The 25,657-nt window shown below is 39.7% G+C and overlaps 1 protein-coding gene across 1 annotated transcript in view; it reads left to right on the plus strand.

Moving 5' to 3' along the window:
* Positions 1 to 2,726: 2,726 nt before the first annotated feature.
* LOC139714341 (membrane-associated guanylate kinase, WW and PDZ domain-containing protein 3-like) overlaps positions 2,727 to 25,657 on the plus strand; it is an 87,242-nt gene continuing 64,311 nt past the window's right edge. Inside the window, exons 1-3 of the mRNA XM_071626052.1 lie at positions 2,727 to 2,862; positions 6,073 to 6,510; positions 21,139 to 21,255. Coding sequence (XP_071482153.1) covers positions 6,174 to 6,510; positions 21,139 to 21,255 — 454 coding nt within the window. The 5' untranslated portion in view covers positions 2,727 to 2,862; positions 6,073 to 6,173. The remainder of the gene's footprint in view (positions 2,863 to 6,072; positions 6,511 to 21,138; positions 21,256 to 25,657) is intronic.

The following is a 25,657-nucleotide window of genomic DNA, read 5'->3' on the forward strand; positions in this document are numbered from 1 at the left end:
TCAAGATATTTATGCAATCCGATGGGCCCTGTTGCTTAAAAAGTTGCAATCAAACATAAAGTCAAACATAAGTCAGGCATCAGCCAATCAGAATTGAGTATTCAGAGACTTATGTTTGATTTTTTGACTTATGTTTGATCTCAACTTTGACAGGGCCCTGATTTATTAGGCCTATACTCGAGCAGCCGCCTAAGTCGTGCATGAATGAATGTATAGGCCTATTATCATTTTAAGCCTAATATGCTTGCATGTATATGATATGCATATGAAAGTTGTTGCGTCATGCTATATAGGTAAACCTAAATTGCGCACAACATGAAAGTTGTTGCTTCGGATGACAACTTTGTCAGAGGAATGAGAAATTTCAGTATACTGCAGTAAGTCAAAGGTACAATTTAACAGATGGTTTACTACAAAGGACACAGGCAGTAATGAAAACCACTTCCCAAACGCTGAAATTGCTTGCCTTTTCATGAGTTTGAATTCCTTAACGGCGGTGCTGATGCGGATTTGAATGCGCTTCGCGTGCAATTTTAATTTGAACGCGCTTTTTACACATTCATGTGAAAAATTATTATGAAATAGAATGCTGATGAAATGAAATTGAATGAACTATAATAGTTAGCTTTTTGAATGTTGATCTCGGTGCTCATTCAAAATCTCTCGAGCTTGAATGATAGCATTGTTATACATCGAATGCAAATCTGATGAAATTAGGCTGGAAAACCTACATTATCAACCTAGCATGGCGTTGCCAGATAGCCATTTATGCACCTTGGTCGAGAACGAAGAACTTATATGAGTAGGTATAAACATAGTGAGGAAAATCTCTTTCACGGTCGAGTGGGACATGGTGGGTAAAACATCTTGTCCAAGGACGTAAACTCTACTGGGCACCGTTTCATGAAAGCTGTCAGCCCTGAAAAGTTGTCAGTCTCTGACAATTTCAGTAAAGTCCTCGTTTTTGATTGGCTGAGAAGCTCTGGTCACTGACTGTTACTATGGTGATTGCCAGACTGACAACTTGTCAGGGATGACAACTTTCATGAAACGGTGCCCAGGTCCTCCTATATATTGAAAGACGCGAGTCTTATCCACAATACCGCTATGCCACCCCCCCCCCCCCCCCCAAAAAGAAAAAAAATAATAAAAAAATTAATAATGGTAAAGGGGTAAAATGGGGTAAGTGGAACACTGGGGCAAGTGGAACACTTGAAGGATTACGTTCATTGTTTGGGAGTAGGCATTAGTGGAGTAAAAGATTTGTACGAACAAACAATTATGTAGAAACAAAATGGATGCATTCGCTGTGATGAAAATTAGAATTATCAGAGCTATACAATCATCAAAAATCCTAATCATCCTACAGCCTCACCCCAGGGTTTTGCGTCGTAACTATTTTATGAACAACAGTGGATAAGACGTGGTAGTGTTTGGTGTCCTATCTGGTTAAAAAGCGTATTTTAGTGTCGTGATTAAAAGACTGTACAATTATTGATTACTAGACGTTCAACAAAACGTAAGTAGATTTCTACTTTGTTTATCTATTAGTTTAATTTCGGGCATTTTCTCCTCAGATGAAATATTGATCGACGGCATGTTGAGAGCGACGTCATCATCGAGATGATAATAGAGCTTCCTGTCAGTGCCTTGTTTTATTCAGACTCATTTTAGGCCTATTTTTCTTCAAAATATTTTCAGTGACAAGTTCACAGGTCCGAAAACTCCTGAAAAGACTCGTTTTAGTCTTTTGAAAATTATTTTTTTAAGTACAAAATGATGATTTTGTGGACTAAATTACGCATAGAAATGGCATCTTGTTGGCCTGTATGAGACCATGACGTTAGAGCGGTAAATTTGAAAATCTAAATGATGCACACGCAAATGAAATTGGTTTTAAAATTAGTTATGGTGCTAGCGTTAGTTCTTTCGCCATAATTTCTTGTAAGGATCTATCTATTCAATTAACTATCGAAATAGGGGAGAAAATGTTACATTCCATCAATTTCGGCATTAAAGCATTTCCTGTCCCACTCAGCCCACGTAAATTGAATGGACATTGGTGACTTTATCAGTTCCGCCTATACTTTCACCTTTCTCATTTTGTGTAGACAATCCTATGCGTACAATGCTGTTCCACTTACCCCAGTACGTCGGGGTAAGTGGGACAATGGAGTAGTCATGACTAAAGTGTAATCTTGAACTTAATTATGAATAATATTTACCCAAAACAATATCACATATTTGTGTTGAGTTAATGGTCAAACTATGATGCTTGAATATTTCTTGGCGCGTTTTATTTTTTCGTGATTTATAAATAAAGGCATAAGTGTTCCATTTACCCCACTTTACCCTAAAGAAAGAAAGAACGAAAAAAAGGGAAATACCCGAGAAAAACTAGGCCTACTGTGTATTCATCAAAATACTAAGAAAATAGTTTTGAAAAATGATAGCGCGCTGTGACCCATATAGTATACTGATACAAAACGAGTAGATAGGCCCTGTCGAATGTAAACAGAGACTGGACTGACCAAGGAGCTCCATAAAAATTGGACTGACAGTTGGGAGTAGCTTTGCACGGGTGGGGTTTCACCAAGCCAAACAGCGGTACCCATGAGCGGACCACGCATGCGCTGCACTGCTGTTATGCTCGCTCCCACTGTTGTATGAACGCGATACGCTGCGAGTCCAGCCAGTGCGTGTGTACGTGTATGTGATATGTACACTAAATATATAACGAACGTAGCCGATAATGACGAATGGCCATCGACTGCATATTTTGAACGTGAGGTGTTCTGTGAAACTTACACTACGGCTACATTCAGAAAATAAAGGCGGTGCGATTCGTACAGTACTTCGAAGGTGAGCATTTATGCATTCAAACGACTGATCGGGTAAATTTTGTTGACAAATCAAGATTGGCGTGTGTGACAAGTTACTTCTTACCACCAATTTCAGATACGGAGCGCAAGGATCACAGAACGAGCTGGGGTCGGTGTGATAGCGCGTGCGTGTACGGTGGGCCGTGGGTACGGTGTTGGCACTGTTGCGAGTGAACTTCGCCAAACAAGTGCAATTAATCTTTGACTTTGTGCCTACACAAATAACTTAGTAGAAAACTCTGTATATAGATTTTTAATGACAACATTGCGTAGAAATCAACAGAAGCCAGAAACGGTTCTCTATAAAGTAACCTGACATTGCTAAGGGTAAGTGTTGTGGACTGACTGCCATGAACCCTATGAATTGTACTGTTGGCATGGATAGTTGGTTGGGTATGTATTCCCAACAACTCGACTGTTTCTGTTGGACACTAACAGTAGTCAGTACAAATATAATGTAGGCCTTCAGCTTAGTAACATCAAAGTAGTCTGTGCCTATATCATGCCTGTGGGATGGAGAGTCTGACTGACACCACACAGCAGAAAGGATTACGATTGTGTAGAGTTCTAGACACTGCAGTTTGAGTTGTAGAACTTGCGTAGTTGTCTACAGGCATGTTACAGCTGAGCTGTAGCAGTGTAGGCCTACGTAGTAAGTCTTGACCTGTTGAGGACGGTTTGATTTTGCTACAACATAACACGCATTTCCCATAGACTCCTGCCCGAGTGTACTCGGGACTCGTCCTCAACTGGCTGAGGTAATCGTGTGCTTTACGGCCCTATTTGTATATTTTTAGGTGCGAGATTTTACCCTAATCGAGCAGTGCATGCAAATTTGAGGGTATACTCGTGAAAGGCCCCACCACTGTGTGTGTGTTTGTACTATACGGCGGCTTGCCTGTTTATACTCGTGAATTCAGCCCCACCGTGTGGCGTTCACCAGTACATAACAGTTCGGGAAACCCACTCACAAGGGGGGCCCCTCCTTATAAGTAACCTGTCCCCCTTATAACTAACCCCGTCCCCCTTATAAGTAACCCCCGGGGCACCCCTTATAAGGAGTCTCCACGCTTTTTTGCAATGCAACGCGAAAATGAAAGGACTGCGGCAATTCGCTTGATTATGTCCATAAAGCTTCACGAGTTTCCCAGTTACTCACAAAATTTGAGCAAAATCGGTTTGAGGCATCATATCTAAAATCATGGATTTAAATGCGATGTCAAACGACCCATGCTGAAATGCGAGCGATTACTGGCGCGAGTGTCGCCAGGTGCGGCGGCGCGGCAATGCTTGAGTGCAGACGTGGCGACTGAGCGGCGGCGCGGCAATGCTTGAGTGCAGACGTGGCGACTGAGCACTCAGTCGCCACGTCCTTTCATTTTCGCGTTGCATTGCAAAAAAGCGTGGAGACTCCTTATAAGGGGTGTCCCGGGGGTTACTTATAAGGGGGACGGGGTTACTTATAAGGGGGACGGGTTACTTATAAGGAGGGGCCCCCCTTGTGAGTGGGTTTCCCGAACTGATAAGCACGGCAGTGGGCTTCCTTCCACAGTATAATACTTGTGATTGCGGCCCCACCAAACAGCATTTACGCGATATTGATACAGCGGCGGGGCCGATTTCCACAGCATAGCATCTTTCGTCCTCCCTTTCTCCTGTTTTTTCTTTGTTCTTCAACCTTTTATTCTCGGAAGGACTTCCTAATGACTCGACTAATTTAACAGCCAATTTAACCATGAATACAACCCTAACCTAAACTTAACCCTAACCCTAACCTAACTTTGCTTGCTAACGCACGGGTGCAGTGCACGCACACTGCGGTGGGGCCAATTTCACAATTTTGCCAATTTGAGTACCCATCAGGCACCTGTAGGTTGACAGCTTGTGTTCCGGTACTGTGTGTCCATGTGCAGGTGTGTTGGATCTCGCTTGGATGTGTGTGCATTTACTGTATAGTTGCATGTGGGCAATTCTGCGGTAAACTTGTACCATTAAAACTGTTGACACTATGGCTGCGTTCATGCGAAACTAGAATTGCGTTTCTAAACACGTTTAGTCACTAAACGTGTTTAGTTGCATTGCGTTCATGCGATTTTTCCATTTAAACACGTTTCAAAATGCCGATCTGAAATGCGGAAAAAAGGGCGTTTTGAATCATGATTCTGCCAGAATCACGATCGCAGAAGCCGCATGAACGCAACCGTGATTTCAATCATGATTCTATGACGTCATTGTGCGCTGTGCGCATGCGTGTCTCACGGGGTATCCCACAGCTTCTTGTTCTGTTCGCGCGTTTGTGTACGTCTTATGAATCGTGTGTTTCGGTACCATACTTGCATTTGTTGGTTTACATCAACGCCATACACCGATTCTATGCTAGTATCTAGCTGTTTAATATAATAATACATGTAATTACTCTCCGATTGAGTTGATAATAGTTATGGCTGTAGCGCTGTGTCTACCAAGGGAAACAATTGGAGAGACAAAGAATTAGGATTTTTCGATCTATGGGCAGAGCCTGAATGCCACAGCTTATTGGAAAGTATTCACCGAAATATAAACGTAAAGGCCTATGATAAAGTGACTGATCAGTTGGCATAAGATGGTACGGCTCAAGTGTCAAAGACAAGGTCAAAGTGCGCAGCAGTGGCAAAGAATGAGCAGAGCCAGAATCAGCGTTGCGAAAGCCTGCATGAACGCTCTTCCGTTAAGACCGTGATTTGAAACGCCGTTTTGAATCATGATTCATGTTTGTGATTCTGGCTACGAAATTCGCATGAACGCGGCCTATGACCGCCGTTTACATGTTGAAACTTAACTGCAGTGGCGACCCCAACACGTTCGTGTCGGGGGTTGCGGGACAACCCTATCGCTTTGATGTTTCTCCTGATGTGGCTTAGTATTAATATTTAGGAGGACCAGAGACGAAAATATAGGGTTTTGCACTAAAATTCATCGCTGATCTGTTAGATTTAAGTAACTTTAATACAATTATTTGTGGGGATCTACAATATAATCTACTGTAAGAGACCAGTGAAAGATCTGAGCTTTTAGTCCTGCACTTCTTATCACCATGCAGCTTACACTTCGATCATTAAGTTCCACAATTGAAACTGAGGGCACTATATGGTGACACACAATTGTACATTTTGTCAAGTGATTTTTTTTTTCTCTTATCATTGCTCACAAGGTGACGTTGGGAATACAGATCACAGTATGATGGAATAAACATGGAACAACTCTGAGACCAATGAAGTCCCAAAGCATCCAGTGTTGCGAGTTCACGCATAGATGGCTCTGATCTCGTCTGTAGCAGCCACCATGAAGGACAAGAAGGGATCAAAACCTCCCAAACACTGGTCCCAAAACATCAATGAATGCGTCATCTCACGAGCGTCAGATGGCGCCCTTCACTTCGCAGTCAGTGGAGGGGCGGAGAATGGGCAGTTCCCCTACGTGTTGGACATACGCACCGACAAGATCATACTCGAAAAGGGAAAATTGCATGCAGATGAAATCATACTTGAACTAAATGGCTACAAGTTGTCAGGATACACCTTATGGGACTTGAAATCTCTCATCAATAACCCTCTGACAGAACCGCTTCATTTGAAAACAGTCAAATCAGGTGAGTCTATAGGTGGGTCTTCATCAGCTCAAGCTTGAAGAATATGGGGGATCAGAGAAATAAGCCTGAAGTCAGCTGAAATGTGCAATCGCGTCTTCACCAGCTCGAGCTTCAGGCATGGCACAGTCGGATTTTTAAGCTCGATGCTGGCACAAACACACTCCGACCCGACTTCCCACATTCCCGTGTGGTGCGAAACACATGCACTGCCGATGTTTAAGCTCGAGCTGATGAAGACGCGTTAAAATTAGCGCACTATTTTGCAAATTAGCTGGCTATTCTGCAAATAAGTCAAAGATTTCTTTGGCTTATTTTCTGATCGGAATAGCTTTAGCGGGCTGTTTTCTGATCAGGCTAATTCTTTGGATCAGAAATAGCTGGCTATCTTCAAGCTCGAGCTGATGAAGACCCACCTTATTAGTCACCAACATGGAATTCCCAAGTTACCTTGTTTAATGAATAATACTTCTCTTTTCCAGACATGAGTTAAATGTTCATTGTTCAACTATTTTAAAGGGATCTAGTATGCAGGTGAGTGCACTTAAAACATATTAGCTTGTTTTATAGTTGAAATGAATGTGAAAGTTGGTCACAACGATGGGTTTCGAAGCAATGGAGTAAGCAAAGCTTACGGCTGGGAAAATTGGTTTAGGTTTACTTGAAATTGGTTCAGGTTTACTGTAGCTGAATTATGCAGTACAAAATTTTGCCATCATCTGACAAGCAATCAACTGAGCAAAAGTAAGAGTAATTGGTGTTTTAGACAGTAGATATTGTGAGGTACCTGTTAATCAATTTTAGTGTATAACAATTTTGTAGAATTTATTTGGGGCATTTCATTGGTAATTACACAAACTTTACATTCATTCTGTTTATGTTGGGTTTTGAGATGGAAATTCTGTGACGTGTGTGTGTGTGTGTGTGTGTTAGCTTATGTGTGTGTGTACAATGTGTTGTGTTTTGTGTGTTGTGTGTGCCCCCCCCCCTTGATATGTAGGGGTCAAAAGTACAACCAGCTGATTTGTAAGTGTACTTTGATTCTCACACAATGATCTGAGTGATCACAGGTGGTATGAGTTGAATACACAGTGCGTACTGTATAAATATGAATGTCCTCCTCCGCCATACACGCCACTACCACTCAGCAGGGTCTGTCATTGCTCAAGGGAAAGAATGCCAAACTTAATGAGATACAACAGTGGCTGTATGCATGGTGAATCACCTTTCTGATCATTTTGTTCTTTTGATACCAGTACCTTGCACCTGATTTGGGCTGTGTGGGCGAACCAGTGGACGTTAGATGTAAACAATGCATAAGATTTTTTTTTTTTTTAAATCACTCTCACACACACTAGTTTTGATTGCATTCCCACAACTTTAGTACTGATCTCTTTGTTGGGCTTTGTGTGTTCATGCATATAGTGTGTTTATGCGTGACTTTTGTGTGTGCCCACATGCTTGAAGTCGCTTATAATATTGAAAGCTGCGTAGAAATTCTGAGTAACAGCGTCAAGTACCAAGCTTGTACTGACCATGACGTATACAATAGACTACTCATTCTTAATCACGCACTGAAAGCTATCCTTTCATTTCATTTAAGGAAAAAATATGAGTTTTACTTGCTTTGCATTCTTCTACAGTTGTACATGCATGTACACATGTAACAACTGTACATTGAAATTGTATGTACGATTACATTGGTAATCACCCCAAGTTTTGTATTAATGATACATGCAGCTGCTGTAATGAATTGGAAACCTAGAGTGTATAACATGTAGGTTTGTTGACATGAGGATGAGTGATTTTCTACATTCTTTACATATAGCACTTCACTGCCATCAATTGTACATGTAACTACCGTATGAACAGTTGTGTATGTCACAGAAACTCTTGGTGTGGGTATGTTAACTACATGTATGATTTTTTGCTCGAAATTGACACACGACATTCAATACCGAACATCATGGATAAAAATATGTAAAACACCATGTGAATAGTCAGGAAATCTGTATCATCTCTCATTTCTTCCTGGTGTATCTCATCAATGCCATCGCAATCAAAGGCTGCCTGTGACATACACAGTTCTGCGTAGAATGGCTCTTCTTTTCAGTGATATGCTCCTAATTTGATTCCATGGATTATTTATTCGTTTATAACTTTGCACAAGATACAGCACAAGGTTGTTCAATGTTGAAGCATCATTTTCTTATAAATGTTTTCCAGGAAAGAAGTCATATATTTACTCCCCATCCTCCAAAAAAGAAAAGAAAGAAAGAAAGAAAAAAGAAACTTTGTCTTGAAATTGCTAAAATTAGTTTTTGACAGTATTTGAAGAAATTCATGTTGAATCAGTCACATGACAGAGACATATGATTAGAGGCATCTACAATAACTCAGTGTAAAAGATGTTACTGAGACAGATTATTGACCTTAGAACTTTGTAGGAGGTTTCTAGCCTTGAGATTGTCTTTTGTTGAGACGGTTTGATTTGCTCAAAGTTTCTGAGATGTGTTGATTTTATGTCACTGTCCCAATAAGCTGTTTTCCACCAAAAGCTACTCGTAATAGTGTAAACAGTACTTTGACCTAAAACACTTTATAGAGGTGCTGTAATTGCTGATTCTAAAATTCAACTGTTGTAGGAGCCAATGCACATTGTAAAAATTTCCATTGACAAAGTAGGTTCAAGTCACCCCCCCCCCCAAAAAAAAGAGAGAAAAATATATAGAATGTGATAAACAGAGATGACAAAGTCATTGTCAACATTTGATTCTGACTTGTGTCGCAAGATACATTTCTCCCAGTGAATGAGCCTGTAAGGTCTTTCAAAATCCACCCCAGTTGTTATAACTCTACGTTGTGGGTTTTTCCTTTCGATCTGCCCTTGTCGTGTACCATGCATACGTGTACATTGTAGGCCCCCTACGTGTATTCAATAGCAGGGATTGCTGTGGAGCTGCAAGAGGCCACTGTCCCATGAGAGTGGCTGTGTGGGGCTACCTCTTTCTTCTGATCTTTGACCTTCTAAATTTGCCTTCATAACTTGCTTTTTTACCTTAGCCAAGAGCTCTCCAGCCGTAGGATTAAAGGACAAGTTCACCTTCATAAACATAAGGATTGAGAGAATGCAACAATATTAGTAGAACACATCAGTGAAAGTTTGAGGAAAATTGGACAATCGATGCAAAAGTTATGAATTTTTAAAATTTTTGTGTTGAAACCGCTGGATGAGGAGACTACTACAGCTTGTGAGTCATATGCGTACAACAGTATAAAGAAAATGTAAAAGAAAATTCAACATATTTTCACTTTTTTCGCATAATAAAAGAGCTCTTGACTTGCCTCTTTCTAGAGGTAGGGGGAATAATATTACCCATAACATTTGTCGGTAACGAGTCAGGGGAATGTGTACTTTTTTCAAAAGATGGCATTTTGTGAAATTCTCTTTATATTTTCCTTATATTGTTGTACGCATGTGACATCTAAGTTATTCATACACTGCAGTAGTCTTCTCATCCAGCGGTTACTGCACAAAAACTTCAAAAATTCATAACTTTTGAACGGATTGTCTGATTTTCCTCAAACTTTCAATGATGTGTTCTACTAATATTGCTACATTCTCTCAATCCTTATGTTTATGAAGGTGAACTTGTCCTTTAAGGTACTGGTACAGTGTTAACCTTTTGCTGATCAAGAAGCAATGGTATCAAATAAAAAAAAAAATGGAAGAAAAGTCATGTGAAATTAATGTCAGTTTTCATGCAAAGCTAATTTCATTCCTAGAATTCAGGTTTTGTGATGTCAACCCAACATTGTAGCAAGTTTTGTTTCTCTGCGCCAAGTTGCATGGCTTGGAATTATATCACAAAAATGAATAAGAAACTTGTTGTTGTTGTTGTTGCTGTTGCATGAAATGCATTTCAGTTGCCTACTGAGTACCAAACTCTTGACTCAGTTTACGTTGCGTCTTACACAAACTGCAGACAGTCTTCTCGTGAGTGTTTCAAATAGTTAGATTCTTAAGTCTTCCTAGTGGGTTGGCACTAATGCTGTTGCGCGGATCCAGACGAGAAGGCAGCTGCGAGCCTCAGACAAGATGAATGCGGAAACCAGGGCTGCTGCGAAGGAGGATGCCTGGGCTCGGTCTACTGAAGGAGGAAGTCATTAGGTGTCAAGAGCTGGGAGAAGGAAATTTAATTTGGGCCAATCGTTTTCCGCGCCTTTGATCGGGAGCGGTGTGCATTGACGCGCAGAAAGTCTAATGTCAGGGAGTGATGCAACGAAGAGATAAATAATGAGATTTTGAATGAAATAGTTTTGAGTAAGTACTGCAATGTCATCCGTGTCATGTTCACTGCATGATTTTTGTGGATATGAGCAGCTGATGATCCCGAAAATGCTGATGAAATAAAGTTGTTTGGAAAAATCAGGTACCATTTTCAGTGTCTTTACCCTTGAGAAAATGTATTGTATCTGAGATGCATTATTCAGGATATTATCCTAGGCTTATTTCACTGGAATGTATATGTATGCTATATATATGCTTTCCATGACAGAGATTCCCTATGCATGGAGCAATTAGTAGGCTCAGCAGTGTGGAGAAAATTGACTGAAGGAAGTTAATATACTTAGTAGACCTACACTAAACACACCGATGCAATTATGACAGCATGGAGCAATGTTAAATCCTCACAGTTGCAATAAATAGACAAGAGGAAGGGAAGTTTGATGATGCTGCACTTTGATACATATGTACCTTTACCGTCCCAGTAGACTGGTTACCAAAACATTCACATGCTTGACACACAGTATGTATAGAACACAGTTGGTTGCTCTTGACAACAAGAAACTTGTGCTTTAGGCTTGCATGACGCAGGAACAACTAATAGGACACTGCACACTGGATTACAGGTATTGACGTGTTGTATATGAACAGGTGTATTGAATACACTGTAAATGTAGGTCCCCATTAGGTACAGATGTGCTGAAAATGTTACTACTTCAAGAAATCAGCTTCCCATTATAGTTTCTCAATCTGTTATGGGGGAAAGTGCTTTGTATTTTTGTACTGTAACTTCTGTGTATGGTTTTTTATGGCACACAATATTGGATAGACTTGAATAATGGCATTTTTCAGAAATTAAATCTCAGCTAAATGTCAGTACAATGTAGAGCAGCAAGGAGTGAATTCTTGATGTGAACAAGCATTCTCTCAATTGTTTGTATAAGCATATAATATTTATATAAGCATATAATATTTGTATTGGATTATACATTCATACCATTGTGTATTTTCCTATTTTTTGAGAATTACCCACATTGGCACGTGGTATACAAATCATAGACCCCGTTTACAGTGTGGGGCTGGGCCGAGCTGCGGCCGAGCCCAGCCTCAATTGCGGGGCCGAGCCCCGCAATTTTGTCCGTTTACACTGCCGGGCTCGGCCGCGCTTTTAATTCAAACCTTTGAATATTTTGTCGTAGTGGCGCTCTGCTTGTAAACAAACGCAATTTGGTATAGTCTGGTTTTCAGACCCTTTGCCAACTGGATTCTGTGGCGACGAAGTCGCCATTCGGGCAAAGGCCTTTGCCGAAGGAAAAATCCTTTGCAGGACAAAACCACCTTAAACTATACTAGTTTTCGACGTTGAGGGGGTTAATATCCTGAATAACGAAATAGTACGGGCAGAGGGTTTGGAAGCCAGACTAAAATTGGCCGCGCATTTGGCCCAGTTTGCGTTTACACTGAGAAAAGGCCGAGACCACCTCCAGAGCGTGGCCAAATGCGCGGCCAATTTTGGCCCTGCATTTGGCCTTTTGCGAGTTTACACTGAAATGAAGGCGGGCTCGGCCGCGGCCGAGCCGCGGCCGAGCCTGGCACTGTAAATGGGGTCATAGACTACCATTTTTCATATAGGCTTACATGTGCATGTACAGTATCTATAACAAAATAAAGTTTGCAATAACGTGCCCATCTTTGCATGATAATGCTTTTATGTAAAACTTCAAAAAACTTTTTTTTTTCCTCCTGGTACACACACAGTATATATCCTTGATGAGTAATACCACTATAAATACTTGATGTTATAAGCCACCTGCTACTGAAAAGTGCAAGTTGAAACAGATGGTTAAAAAATACAGATGTACATATACATGTACGTTGTATATGATGATCTGGTCTAATATTTAGAATATAATTATACATGTATATACTTTCACACACACTATGTGAGAACATGATGACAGTAGGACTAGGAACAGACCTTTTCCCATAAGACTCTTGAGGAAGTTTTAAGTGCTTGGAATGTCTGAAAAACTGTCACTTTCAGGAGGAATTAAAATTCCAAGGTGTCTGCAGCACAATGCTGCCCTGCTTTCACTTTTGAACCTGGCTAGGAATGCAAAGGAAAATGAGCGTGCATGAGGGATTTTGCTAGTTTAGATGGGAGTATCCCATGGAAAGCTTTTGTATATCATTGCCATATGTGGTGTAGTCGTCAACTTCAGTGTTAATGCCAGTGGGGCCATCTCTATACAGATGTGTTGTAAGTTTTGTGTATTTTACAAGCATCAGTAGCTCTTTGAGTGTCATTTTTGAGCAGTGCATAAATTTCATTTATGCACATAATTGAAAAACAGATTGTTTTCTTTGTGCTGATCTTTGCCATATGTGGCGTAGTCGTCAACTTCAGTGTTAATGCCAGTGGGGCCATCTCATAAATATGTTGTAAGTTTTGTGTATTTTACAAACATTAGGAGCTTTGAGTGTCATTTTTGAGCAGTGCATAAATTTCATTTACGTGCATAAATTTCATTTATGCACGTAATTGAAAACCAGATATGTTTGGTTTGTGCTGATTTTTGTTTGGTCTAGACAGACCCTCATCTTTGTATGTAAGTCCGTACTGTATTGCAAATTTGCGTTCTCCAACACTACTGTACCCTACAAACCCCTGTATGAAAAGTCTGGTTGGAAAGGCTAGGTTATCCTTCACCCAATATGCTCTCTCAGTACAAGTATCCCCCCCCCCCCCCCCCCCCCCCCCAAATCATGTGTGTTGAATGACCTCAGCTGACCCCTGTATGCCACTCCTTCAACCACTGGCAGTTTACAGACTGGTATGATTTATGGCCCTGTGTGTCAGTCCAGGGCATATGTCCCCCAAGATACTCCTTACTCATTCATAACATGCAGGGCAGTAAAGGTGGTGTTTACTGCAATGTTTGTTTGTTGTAGTAACTGACATGGGTCATAAATAAGTTCCTGAGAGCAAAATTAAGGAGAGAGCATTCCAGTGTCATATTTTTATGGTGGGACAGACTTGAATACTCTTACATTCACCTGTATTTAGAGGTCATCCTTCATTTCATTGTATGTCCCCCCTAGTAAAAAAAATAATTGAATGAACAAGGGGCATTGCTACAGTATTAACTCCTTCAACCTGAAATGACATTGAGAAAAATGCAGAATGATGTGGTTACTGAAAGCAGAATCTCACTTAACTTGAGGAATGTAATCTCTGAGAAGATTGAAATGGATGAGAATTTGCCTTGATAATCTTTGTATACTTTTTTTTTAGCAGTTTAAAATCTATGAGCATCATTTGAAATAGAACTGTGTATAGGTCAGTGCTTGGTGCAACTGTACAAGTACCGTATATGGTGTAAGGCAGCTGTATTGTTTACGATTGTAATGGGAATTATTTGAAATGTACTTGAAACTAATCTGCACATCTACTTATGTGTAGTTCATCACAAGTGTTGAAAAACAAACAAAAAATGTAGTAGTCCCACATATAGTTTCACATGTCTGTCATGGTGAACGTTTTCCAAAATCTCAGTGAAGCCCTCCATGCATGGTAGATTCCATTCATGGCAGTAGTGGTAGTAGTTTAGGGATAAAAGAGAAAAAAACTGGCCAGTTCCAGCCATGCAACAGCAAGTGACACACTCTGGTGACATGTACACATGAAGGGGAACAATGGGAACTTTTTTTTTAAAACCTTCTCTCTTTCTCCTGCCCACGCAGCCGTAGCCAAAAAACGAATTCTGCGTCATGAATGGGGGTGGAGCAGACCTGTGAGAGTACAAATGTAGGTACAAACAATGGACCAGGTCCAGAGTAGAGTGCCTATTCAGGGAAATTTGCCTTGTTGGCTCAAAAAAAGATTACTATCATGGAAGGCTGGGTCTGTGAGGGAGTAAACAGAAGTGATGTATGAGGACATGTTGTGGTTCCTGTATCAAAACTGAAATCGAATGTGTATAGTACACCGTTAAAGGTCTTATATCCCTTTTGCAGATGTCACAAACTTTTCCCTCGTTGAAAAATACTGTATTGTCTCCCAACATCAAGCATGAAATCTTATGGTAATATACCTCAGAGTTTGTTTTTGTTTTTAAAGAAATAAAAAAATAAACCCATGTGACACAAAAATATAGGCTACTCCCCATGTGTACCGATGATAGCAGTTGGAATCTTTTTTGGGATCCAAATAAATGCACAGGAAATGGATACGTGCAGTCTTCATTCCCCTTCCATCAGTTTCATTTTTGTCATTTGAAGGAAAGGTCAGAATAACCTACCTTTACAATACACGTATGCCAGCTTTGATATGAAAGGGATGTAATTTCCAGGATTGCAAAAGGGACACATAAACTGTAGGTCTTCTACTGCAATTTAATGCATGATTGATGCTGAGCAAAGTGCAGGTTGTACCGGTATGTCTCTGCAAAGTGCTGAAAAGTTCTGATATCCTGATGCGTTCAGTTATGATACTCTTGTGTAAAATTGCTTTTTATTTTCTCACAATTTATTGAAGCCCAAGCTTGATTACTCCTAGCCGTTCTGGGCAGAGAAGGAATGCATGCAAATCATTGTAGTTGTTGTTTTTCATTGCTGACTATGGTCTACCAATTTTTCCTGATAGAATAAAGACAGATGTGCAGTGAGAAATGTTTCCCTGAAATTATTGGTGCATTGTGTATAGTGTGCTACATGGTAGGGCAGTGCATTTCTTAATCATTGTGTTCCCGTTAATATTAAAAGCTTATTCCTGTCAAATGGAATCATAAAAATTACAGTGAATTACTTTGTATGTTATGACAAGAAGTTTTATCTCGGTAGAAATAAACCAATGTAGGATTTTATTCTAGCTTTAACTTGAGATACCTCTGTAATTTGTTCTTTGAACTCTTTAGTGCTTTTTGACAGCAATGTTTGCAAGATGTTAATCATATACTTACATTAATTCATTGCATTTAAGTATCTCTCTCTTTTTTTTTTTTTGTCCTTTTTACCTTTCCTCCATCTAGGCCTACATATTGTAAAACATGTATGATGAATAATGTTTGGTATACACTGTACATACAACAATGTATACAACGGGAAACAAAAATACTATCTTCACCCCTAAAAATGAAATGTATCAAGAGAGTTTTATGCTCTTGCTAGTTATGTTCTTCTATAAAAGTTGATACAACAGGGAAAAAAAGAAAACTTACAAGACTGTAGGCCCACATGTACAATTGTATTACCACCAGCACTCATTGTCTGTCTCGGTATAGTGTTAAACAATTAACACGAAGGTGTGGTCCCTATCAAGTCATCACAGATGAAGACTAAGCTATGGCCACCAGTGCAAACCCCAAGTGTCTGTGTTTGTAAAGGCCTGTGATATTTGCATGAGTCATTAGGAGTGCCTACCAGTGCTGCAAGCATTGTATGCACACTACCAGTACCACTATAAATGCACTGCAAGGGTGCTGCCCAAAGGCACTAGGTCTTTGCTTTGTTTTGAAGGAATGAGTCAAATTCATATCATTTTCTCTTCCAAACATGGCATTGCTTACACCTTTTAAGATTAGCTTTTAAATACTGTTGTGAATGTGAATTTAGATGATTTTTCGTGGTTTATTGAATGAAGGGCCTAGATTCTATTAAAACAAGACAAAATAGAACCAAAACAAAACCAGCACTTGTCATTGATGTACTAGCCACTGAAGGTATGAGGATAGTAGTTTTGAAGGTACAACTATATTTTTCACGAAAGTGATGAAATCAGTATGATTGAGGTCATGATATACATGTATGTAAAAAAAAAATAATAATATTAATAATGTGTGCTATCAAAAATCATTTGTAGCTAACAGTGTCAATCTTGCAACTTCTTTCATATCCTTGTAGTGCTCGGATTTTCAGAAGTTGGGGATTTGATACGAAAAAATGACAGATACCCTGGTGTCTATACTGTTTATACACGTAGTGACAGTATTTGGGTGGTGTTTATGGCATGTTCTCATCATCTGTGGAAGATGCCATGGTGGCTTGAGAGTACTACTATTGCCCTGTGATCTTCCAACATATTCTGATAGAATCACGTCATACTGTTTATCTTAGGATACTAATTTACATCAATGTTTGGTGGTAGAAGGCTTACTGGTGCACCACATATTCTTTCTTGGGTATGTATGTGGCCCTTAACAGGCGTACCCACTCTGGACGTTTCTACCCACTCTCGACTTTTCAGGGCCACATATGTACCCAAAAAAGAATATGTGATGCACTGTTAAGCCTTCTACCACCCAACCTTTTAACGCCATGGAAGCCTTCAAAGATTACGTCACTGTTATGCAACTCATTGTCTCCTTAATTCCTGTACATGTTACTTCTCCATTGCACTGTGCTTGAGGAAGGAATGTTTTATTTATAAAGAGTTATATTAGTAAGTGAGAATTAGGTCTTTTCTCAATAACTGAATCAATTTTCTTGTAATAATGGCAGCACATGTCCACTTTTTCCAAGTACTGTATGTTTGATAGACAGACTTTAAAGTGTAAATTATATCAAACCATTGTGACAGAGATGTACAATGTATGCACGTACATGCTTGCTCAACATCAATATTTCAGGCAACTTTTCTTCTCAATTTTGATTGTTGTCTTCAGAGTTTCATATCCTAAATGCATCCCAAAGGCTTCCCAAATTGATTTCACATTACTTGGGTATAATGTAGGTGTTGTTTTGTTTTGTTTTGTTATGTTTTTTAAGTGGGTTTGAAATTGATATGTGGATAAAATCCCACAGAAGATATGAGAAGTAGTGTTGGGAATGCAAATTCTGGGATTGCACATTCATTTAGCCAGGAGTGTTTTGCCATGCATGACCTTCTGACTGGTTTCCATGGTGATACAACCAACATTAATCTTAAATACCTGTGGCAAGATTAGGACAGCCCAGCAAACTTCTGCAAAAAGTAATATGTATCACTGTGTCAGCATTTATACCAGTTGTGTTTATCTTTCTCCTCTTTCCTCTCATACACACACACACACACACACACACACACACACACACACACACACATACTGTCTGTCTGTCTGTCTGTGTGTATAGCATGTCTGTCTATTTCTTGGGAAGTCTCAGCAAGCAGTTGGGGAGATATAGCATTCCGTGCCCTCAGAGTGTCATTCCTCCCTGTGTTCAAGTGAACATTGTAATAAATAGAGTACTGAAGTAGTGATGTCACAGTATTTTGTCATAGCCTGGGTTGGAACCAGGTGTACATGTAGATGCATAAACATGCAGCAGGCCAGGTGAGGTTATTTATAACCAGTTTCCATGGCGATGAATGACAATGACATCACACCCTGAGTAAAATTAGACAAACATAATGATAGAGATACTATCATCACTAGGCCTGAAGTAGGAAGGTTCTAACATTTCATGTTTTCATGAACCTATACCATACAGTAAGTTAAAACCACACTTTCAAATCTACAGAGGCGGTGATGTCATCACCCCACAGGTTTCCCATTTTAGCTATTAATTGCACAAATCTTCGTGAAGTATCCATATTTGCCGGAAGTCAATAAAGATAAGCTTCACATCAAATTATTGTTGTCTCCATGGGGAAAAGAATAATGGAGAGTTGCTGATCACTCACCAAATACATGATATTTATAACATTCTTTGTGCACATGTCACTGTTATGTGATGACATTTCAGCCTCCTCCAATTTCTGTACATGATGTAGGCCTACATGTATATTCAGTGTAGACACGTTTAACCTTCAAATTTGGTTACTTTCTCATTTTGTGGCCGATTCTCATGAAATTGCTTCAGTTCTATTTGTCTGATTTTATTCTACAGTTGTAGTTATTTATGCAACCTTGATCACAATACAAAATTGCTCTTTTTTTTTCAAAGCCCTGGTAATTTCTGAGACAGGGGAATGCTGAGATGTCATTTGGCTCTTAGCAGTTATATTTTTAGGACTGCCAAATATCAGCTTTATCAGAGCCAACCAGAAAATAGTATTAGATTTGGACTTGAGTTCCATCGCATTTGATCCGTACCTTACATTGATTTTAAAAAAAAAAGATATTAATGTGCACACTGTACATATGATTGTAAAGTCATCCGCAGGAGCTTTTTATGCCATAGGACATGGTCACAATGTATGATTAGACTAAAGACCATATGTGGGGCTCTGATTGTAGTGGTCATCATAATTTCTCCTACTACTAGCACCACGTACAAAGTCATGAGTTATTATCAGTTCCATCCTCTTGTCCTCAGACAGGACTGAGTGTGGAAATATTTGATATGAAAATTTCTTACCAATGGATAAGAAAATGAGATCACTTGTCTTGTGACTCGCTCTCATCAGCAGAATCCAGTACATGACAAGATAATGAAATACCTACACTATGTTAGCAGTACAGATAATCTGTTTGCAGAGTGCAGGCAAGTGATAGGATTGGCATTTCTGCATCCTTCGGGTAAAGCCACGGCGTATTTTACATGTAAATTAAAGCGATTTACGGCATCTCTAGGGGTCGCATGGTGATTTGACATTTTCAAACCCATTATACTTCAGTCTCTTGCTGACACTCGTTTAATAGGCTTGTATGTGTTGTTGTGCAAATTTTGTGTGGTGATTTTTAAACTGGAATGCTCATACACGTATGATGGTTATGTGCGTGCAAGAAAATAGGCACGTCTCACGTTGGAGATGTCTCTGTCAATTTTTTTCTTTTTCCTTGTCTGTCATTCTATGTTTGTTTGTTTGTCCCTACCATTCTTCCACACCATTCTTTTCTTTCATCTGTACTGCCAGCATCCATCTCTAACTTTCTAGAATACTCCCCCCCCGCCCCCACCCTCTTGTTTCCCTTTTCCCATCCCCTTTCTCCTCTTTTCTTGATTCCACCAAACTCAACACCTCTTTCTCTCTTTCTGCATGTTTCCCCGTCCTCGCGCCTCATCTCCTCTTCCCGTTTGAGTGTTGATCTCCGGTCTTAGAAGAAATACATATTCTTGGCTGACCATAATCGTGGCAAAAAATCCCATAGTCTGCCCGAGATATCCCACCTTAGTGGCAGCTTTACGCAGTGATGGATGCTACTCGGTGAGAAAGATCCTCGCAGGATTTTGACCACAAGTATCCGATGTCTAACTCAACCTGTTAGATACATGTATTATTGCAAGACTAGTAGCCTTGATCACTTGAAAGTGTATACCGTGAAATCAGAAATTTTCACGTGCATTATGATATTGTGAATTTTGCAAGAGCCAACATTCGCAAAATTAAAATGCCCGCGAAAGTTCTTGTGTACAGTATTATGCATTGGATGCCTGTGGCAATTTGCAAAAATTTCATCCTGTGAATATTTCTTGCTTTACAGTTTGGTGAATATTTAGTTACATTGATCAGCACATTGGTCAGTTTTGGAGTTTGTTATTTGTTATGCAAATGCAGGCAATAAAGTAATTCTAGTCTGATTTTTGTATGGTAATGTATCGGGCTGATGAAGACACGTCTACTGGCACTGGCCAAGAGATTTGTCCCAGGTGTGACACTGAACTTCTTGTCAGACTGCCCCCCCCCCCCCCCCCCCCCAGTTGGTCTACTTAAAAGTGAAAATTTGCATGCATTTCACAGGATATTAAATTAGCACGAAAAAATAAGAGTTCGAATTTCATGCTTGTTGCTTTCCCTGTATTTGAAGTTTTCTTCATGTTCACTAGTCCTGTAGTGTGAGTGAATCCACTGTCGTAGCGTGGATCAGTAACCTTTCACAGGACATACATTACATGTATGCTGCCAAAGCCCTTAACTGCGGTGACAGTGATGAGCTGTTTGAAGTGTTCACTCAATTGTTGCGACTGTCCGCAAAATTCAAAACACTCAAAATTCATCTTACCCTACTAAGGGCGAAAAATTACTCGCCCGAAGATTTCCACTTTTACAGTATGACTCTTCTTGAGCATTTTTGTCTGGTGATTTGGAAGTGACTGGTGTGTGAGTGTTGGGTGCATGTCTGTCAGTTTGTATACATGTTTGTTTGCATGTATGTGTGTATGCTGTATGTGTTTATGTAGAAAGTGGTTTATTTTTTTAGGTCAGACAGAACGTGTTAGGCTTAAGAGCTACAATGTAGGGCTTGTGACACTCATTTTTTCAACTTAATAAAGCTTACCGCATTTTGTATCTCTTGGGTTCTTGGCTTTGTTTCTTCTCTCTCTCTCTCTCTCTCTCTATCTGCTGCTCAACTCTTTGATAACAATCATCTAGCAGACAGCTTTTTAAATAAAACATTGTGGATGCTTTTTTTCACCTCCAGGGCAAAATCTTCCAAAGGACTTACGACGTTACCTGAGCTTGCGCATGCCAAAGGGATCCCCAGATCATGAGCTGCAACAGACAATCAGGGAAAATCTCTATGTCCGCACAGTGCCTTGTAAGTGTGCCCCGTTTCATTGTCCAGGGTTGATGGATTTCAGTCTGAAAGAATGCAGAAATCTTCACATTTGGGTTGAAAAAAAAATTGTTTTCAAGCTAGAAGTTTATACTGTATAAGTTCAGAGGGAGACATTTATCCCAAAATGGAACTTTCCTTGTTGGCAAGGAATTCTCTCAGAAAGTAAGAGTTGAATATGAATTTAAATTGAAATTGATTTCTGCTGTCACATATACCAAGGTAAATGTGACACAAAATGAATATATTCAAGTTTGGAACATAACTTTCAATCTTGGAAGAGGTTCATCTGATTGGTAACAAGGTAAATAGTTTTCTCTGGTTGTGAACAAACAAAATTTCGCCTCGATTAATAACTTATAATGTTTACACATATTGGTAATACTGTTTTAAACAAATCAGAAGTAAAAATTACTAGTCTTGAAGTAAAGCAAATTACAACATTTAAATGCAATTAACTGCATTGTACTATTTTGTATTTTGCTTTGTTTTGGAGAATCCTACTGAAAACCTTTTAAACTTGTATAAAATAGGTCCCTTAGAAAGAAAGAGTGCTACTTGCTGGGCAGTAGCTTCTTTTCGCTGTACGGTACTAAAGTTAGCATAGGAATTGATATGCAAATGTACAGTATACTGCCGTATATGATTTCATGATCAGACCAGTGGTATGTAACTCCTAGCCCTCCCCCCATAAACAAACAAACAAACAAACAATTAAATGAAATAAATACCTTTGCCTTTGATAGAACATGACACAAGAGTGGTTTCCTTGCAGGGAGTTGTTTTATTGGGTACTTTTTTAGATTATACAACTACTAGCAATTTAAGGTAAAATGATGCCTTAGAATAAGTTCTTCATTGATAGCGAGTATCCCTTTCTTTTTTGTGATTTCAGAATAATAAGTGTGCGCATTAAGCCAGTCAAGATTTCAGTAATGCACTTGCAAATATTCAGTCTTTTTTATCATAAATTTGCCAATTTACAATATCAAAATCACTGCATACACAATGAGTCTGTTCTACTTGTACAATTTCAATAATGCCACTACTGTAACCATCATTCTGCCTCTTTTGCAAACGGACGTCAGTTTTTAACAGATGAGTAAACTCTAAAAGTATCCATCTGCAAACTGGATAGCCCCTGGCGAGACAAAGTATTGTCACCCTCATCTATACCCCCGAGTAATGCAATTTAGTGTCGTCTGCTCTTGATAGAAAACGTGCAGCAAGAAATACCTGCGTATAGCATCTGCATAAGTGGAGTAATCAAATTTCAGCCACATGCTGCAAGCTGCACTGCAATATGCGTGTTTTATAATACCATGTATTTTGCAGTGGAAATTGTATTTATGGCCGAAACAGACCTGTCTACAATATCTGTGAGTGCCGCCTGAAGGTCAGGATTAGAAAAGTGCGCGCTGTCGTTGTTATCAGTGGTATGCCAAGTATTTGGGCGATTGCCGTTAGGAGCTGCACCGGTGAGCCAATTTTGTTGTGATGCAGCGCACAATAGGTGGCGCTTTGAATGGCTAACCCGTGTGGCAGCTATCAATCACGTACAAATTAATAATGGGCTCGGTAAGCAGACGATGAACTTGGGAACTGTATTCAAAGTTCATGAGTTGTTCTAGAGAGTCATCTTTCTGAATGTGCTATTGACAGAAATTGTATTTCAGGGGAAGAAGATAAGATAGAGCACATTGTTATATAGTTTCGTGAGGGGGGAGGGGGAAGTTCCTAAAAAATGTACGTGGATCAAATGAATACAGAGAGTTTTACGAGTGAAACACTCAGCGAAACTGTTTGAAAAAAATATGACTCTCCCTTCAAATGTTATGAATTGTTCAAAAGGTGTTTTTTTTTTTCATTTTTAGTCTTTTCTAAATGATAACTTTTCTCTCCCAATATTATTTAGATAAGGATGTAATTGTTTTTTCTTTTCTTTTTTTCAGGAATTCTAACCTTTAAAATCAGTCTTTTGGAAAAAAAAAGATACTGTATCTGTGTATGAAACTTTCAACGCATTATAAGGCAAGGTGTGTTAAACTCTCATACACACCTGCCTGGGGCGACCAAAACTTAAGATTGGGCATTTAACACATGGAAATATATTGGACACTTGACTAAATAGTGTGCACTCAGGCAAATAAATATGATATTCTCAAGCAGTTCTTCATGAGCCTACGTAGTTATGTAGTACAGCTTAATGCTGGCTTCATTTCATACAAGGAGGCTCCCTATCCCCCCCCCCCCCCCAGCTTTCAACATCTCTTCCCCCATCCCCTCCCCCATCCCTACCAAGTACCATGCCGCTTCACCACAAAGCAAGCCCATTGCTAGAGCCAAAGGCGGGCACGAAGCTGCCTGGATCAAAACGTCCTGCTGTGTGTCAAAGGGGAATCAGAGAATGGTAGTTTCTACCAAAACTCAAGAACTAGGTTTCTTTGCAATCATTGTGGTTGTTGTTTTGATATGATGATAGTAATAAAAAGAAATATTAATAGCAATGATAGTAATACAAGTAATAGTGATATTACATAACAATCATGATATTGATATCATAATGATGATAATTTTTTCGAAGTCTTTTTTTCATGGAAATGAAAGCTCTGCAGCTGTTATGAACAGTATTTTTTTTTTTTTAAATCACAAATGCTCATTGAAGATGTATAAAACTGGTAATTTAAAGCCATTTGGAGACCTTGAAAAGAAACATTATCAGATACCCAAGTACACTGAAATCTGTCTCTCCCTAAAATTGATCATTGATGTATCCTGCATTTTCAGTGTACCGTATTCGCCGGCGATAAGGCCAAAACGCAGGATGAGCCACATCCCAATACTTTGGTGATAAAAAACAAAAAACAAAAAAAATCAGAGGGATTTTGTTCTGAGCAAAACTTCGTTATTTTCTACGTTATTTTTTATAAGAAACTTTGTTATATCTACGTGTTTCCACCTGTTTCCTAATAATAACAATCGGCACATTACATAGTCCCATACATGATTATGTGTATCAGTAAGGCAGGTGATTCTTTGAGTTGGAAAGACAATACAGTAATTTGCTTGTGCTGGCATAATGTAGGCCTCACCCCGACTTTACTGCTTTAGTTTTGTTAAAAATAGTATGGCCTTATCACCGGCGAATACAGAATATTCTCTCTGGGAAGTATTACAGCATTCATATTTCTTGAAGGACATATACTTAATGCTGTACAGGCTTTTCATAATAGGAAAGTGAACGCAAACCAATATCATCCAAGGAATGTACAATATTTTGGCAGAGACTTGTGATCCTGCTGTAGAAAGATATAACTGGGTTCGCCAGAAAATGAGAGGGTGTGGGGTAGTGGAGCAGTTCTAATTTTAGCCACCAACAGTACATGCCGTGTAGAATGCCGAAGTACCGTATCATTAATGTCAGTTGCACGAAGATTTTCTCGGTGTTTACATTGCCATAGCAACCACAGCTGCACGTGCCTGGTGCTTGCTGGGTGCAGGAAAAATTATGGAAGCAAAACAGCACAACATATCCCTTAATTTGCATTCTGATTTACCTGATTTGCTATATTGGAAGCATAAAGAGAATAAAAAATTCTACTCTGTATACTGAGAAATCTCTTTTAGGTACTCCACCTGACTCTGCAACTCCAGAGAACAGTTCCATGTAGAAAAGGTTACAATTCCCCCCCCCCCCCCTTTCCCCAAATGCTACAAAGCTCTTGCCCTGTTTCTTTTTACTACACTGGTTACATTCATACTTTGGGAGGTGATGTACATTGTACATGTGGCCAAATGTGACCGGCGACAACGGTTTCAGGCAAAAGTCGGGCATTTTGAAAATTCATTTTTTTACTGAATCACATTGCCCATTTCCTAAGCTTTGCATTGATATAAAACACTTGCATTCTTTGGCACCATAAGTGGGCATGGAAAGCGAAATAAAATGCACTTTTTAAGTTGTAAGCCTGACAAAATTGCGAGAAAACGGGCTTTGAAGATTCACTTCTTTCTCAAAGACAATGTCCGAGCGGCGATGCGAGGTGAGAATCACCCATCCGTACGATGGTGCCAATCGATGTTAAGCTCCGCCTCTAGCAACCACATCGCCTTCTGATTGGCTCACTGAGAGAGTCAAATTTCCCGGGCACCCTTCCTAGGGGCTCAGCGTATGGAGCCGAAAAACAATGCGGTTCGCTCGGGTTTGTTTTACCATTACGTCTTTCAAGATGGCGGATATGATAATTGCACGTATGGTGTACATGTGTATGGGCGCACGCATTACGTAATGGCATCCACACGCCATGACCATTGTGCATGTAACAGGAGCGGGTGGCGAATCCACACATTTACAAATCGCGTTTTCATTGTTGTTGATTTGACT

The sequence above is a fragment of the Diadema antillarum genome, unplaced genomic scaffold, assembly GCF_040938485.1.
Source record: "Diadema antillarum isolate AM-2024a unplaced genomic scaffold, OU_Dant_1.0 seq00002241_RagTag, whole genome shotgun sequence".
Classification (NCBI taxonomy): domain Eukaryota; kingdom Metazoa; phylum Echinodermata; class Echinoidea; order Diadematoida; family Diadematidae; genus Diadema; species Diadema antillarum.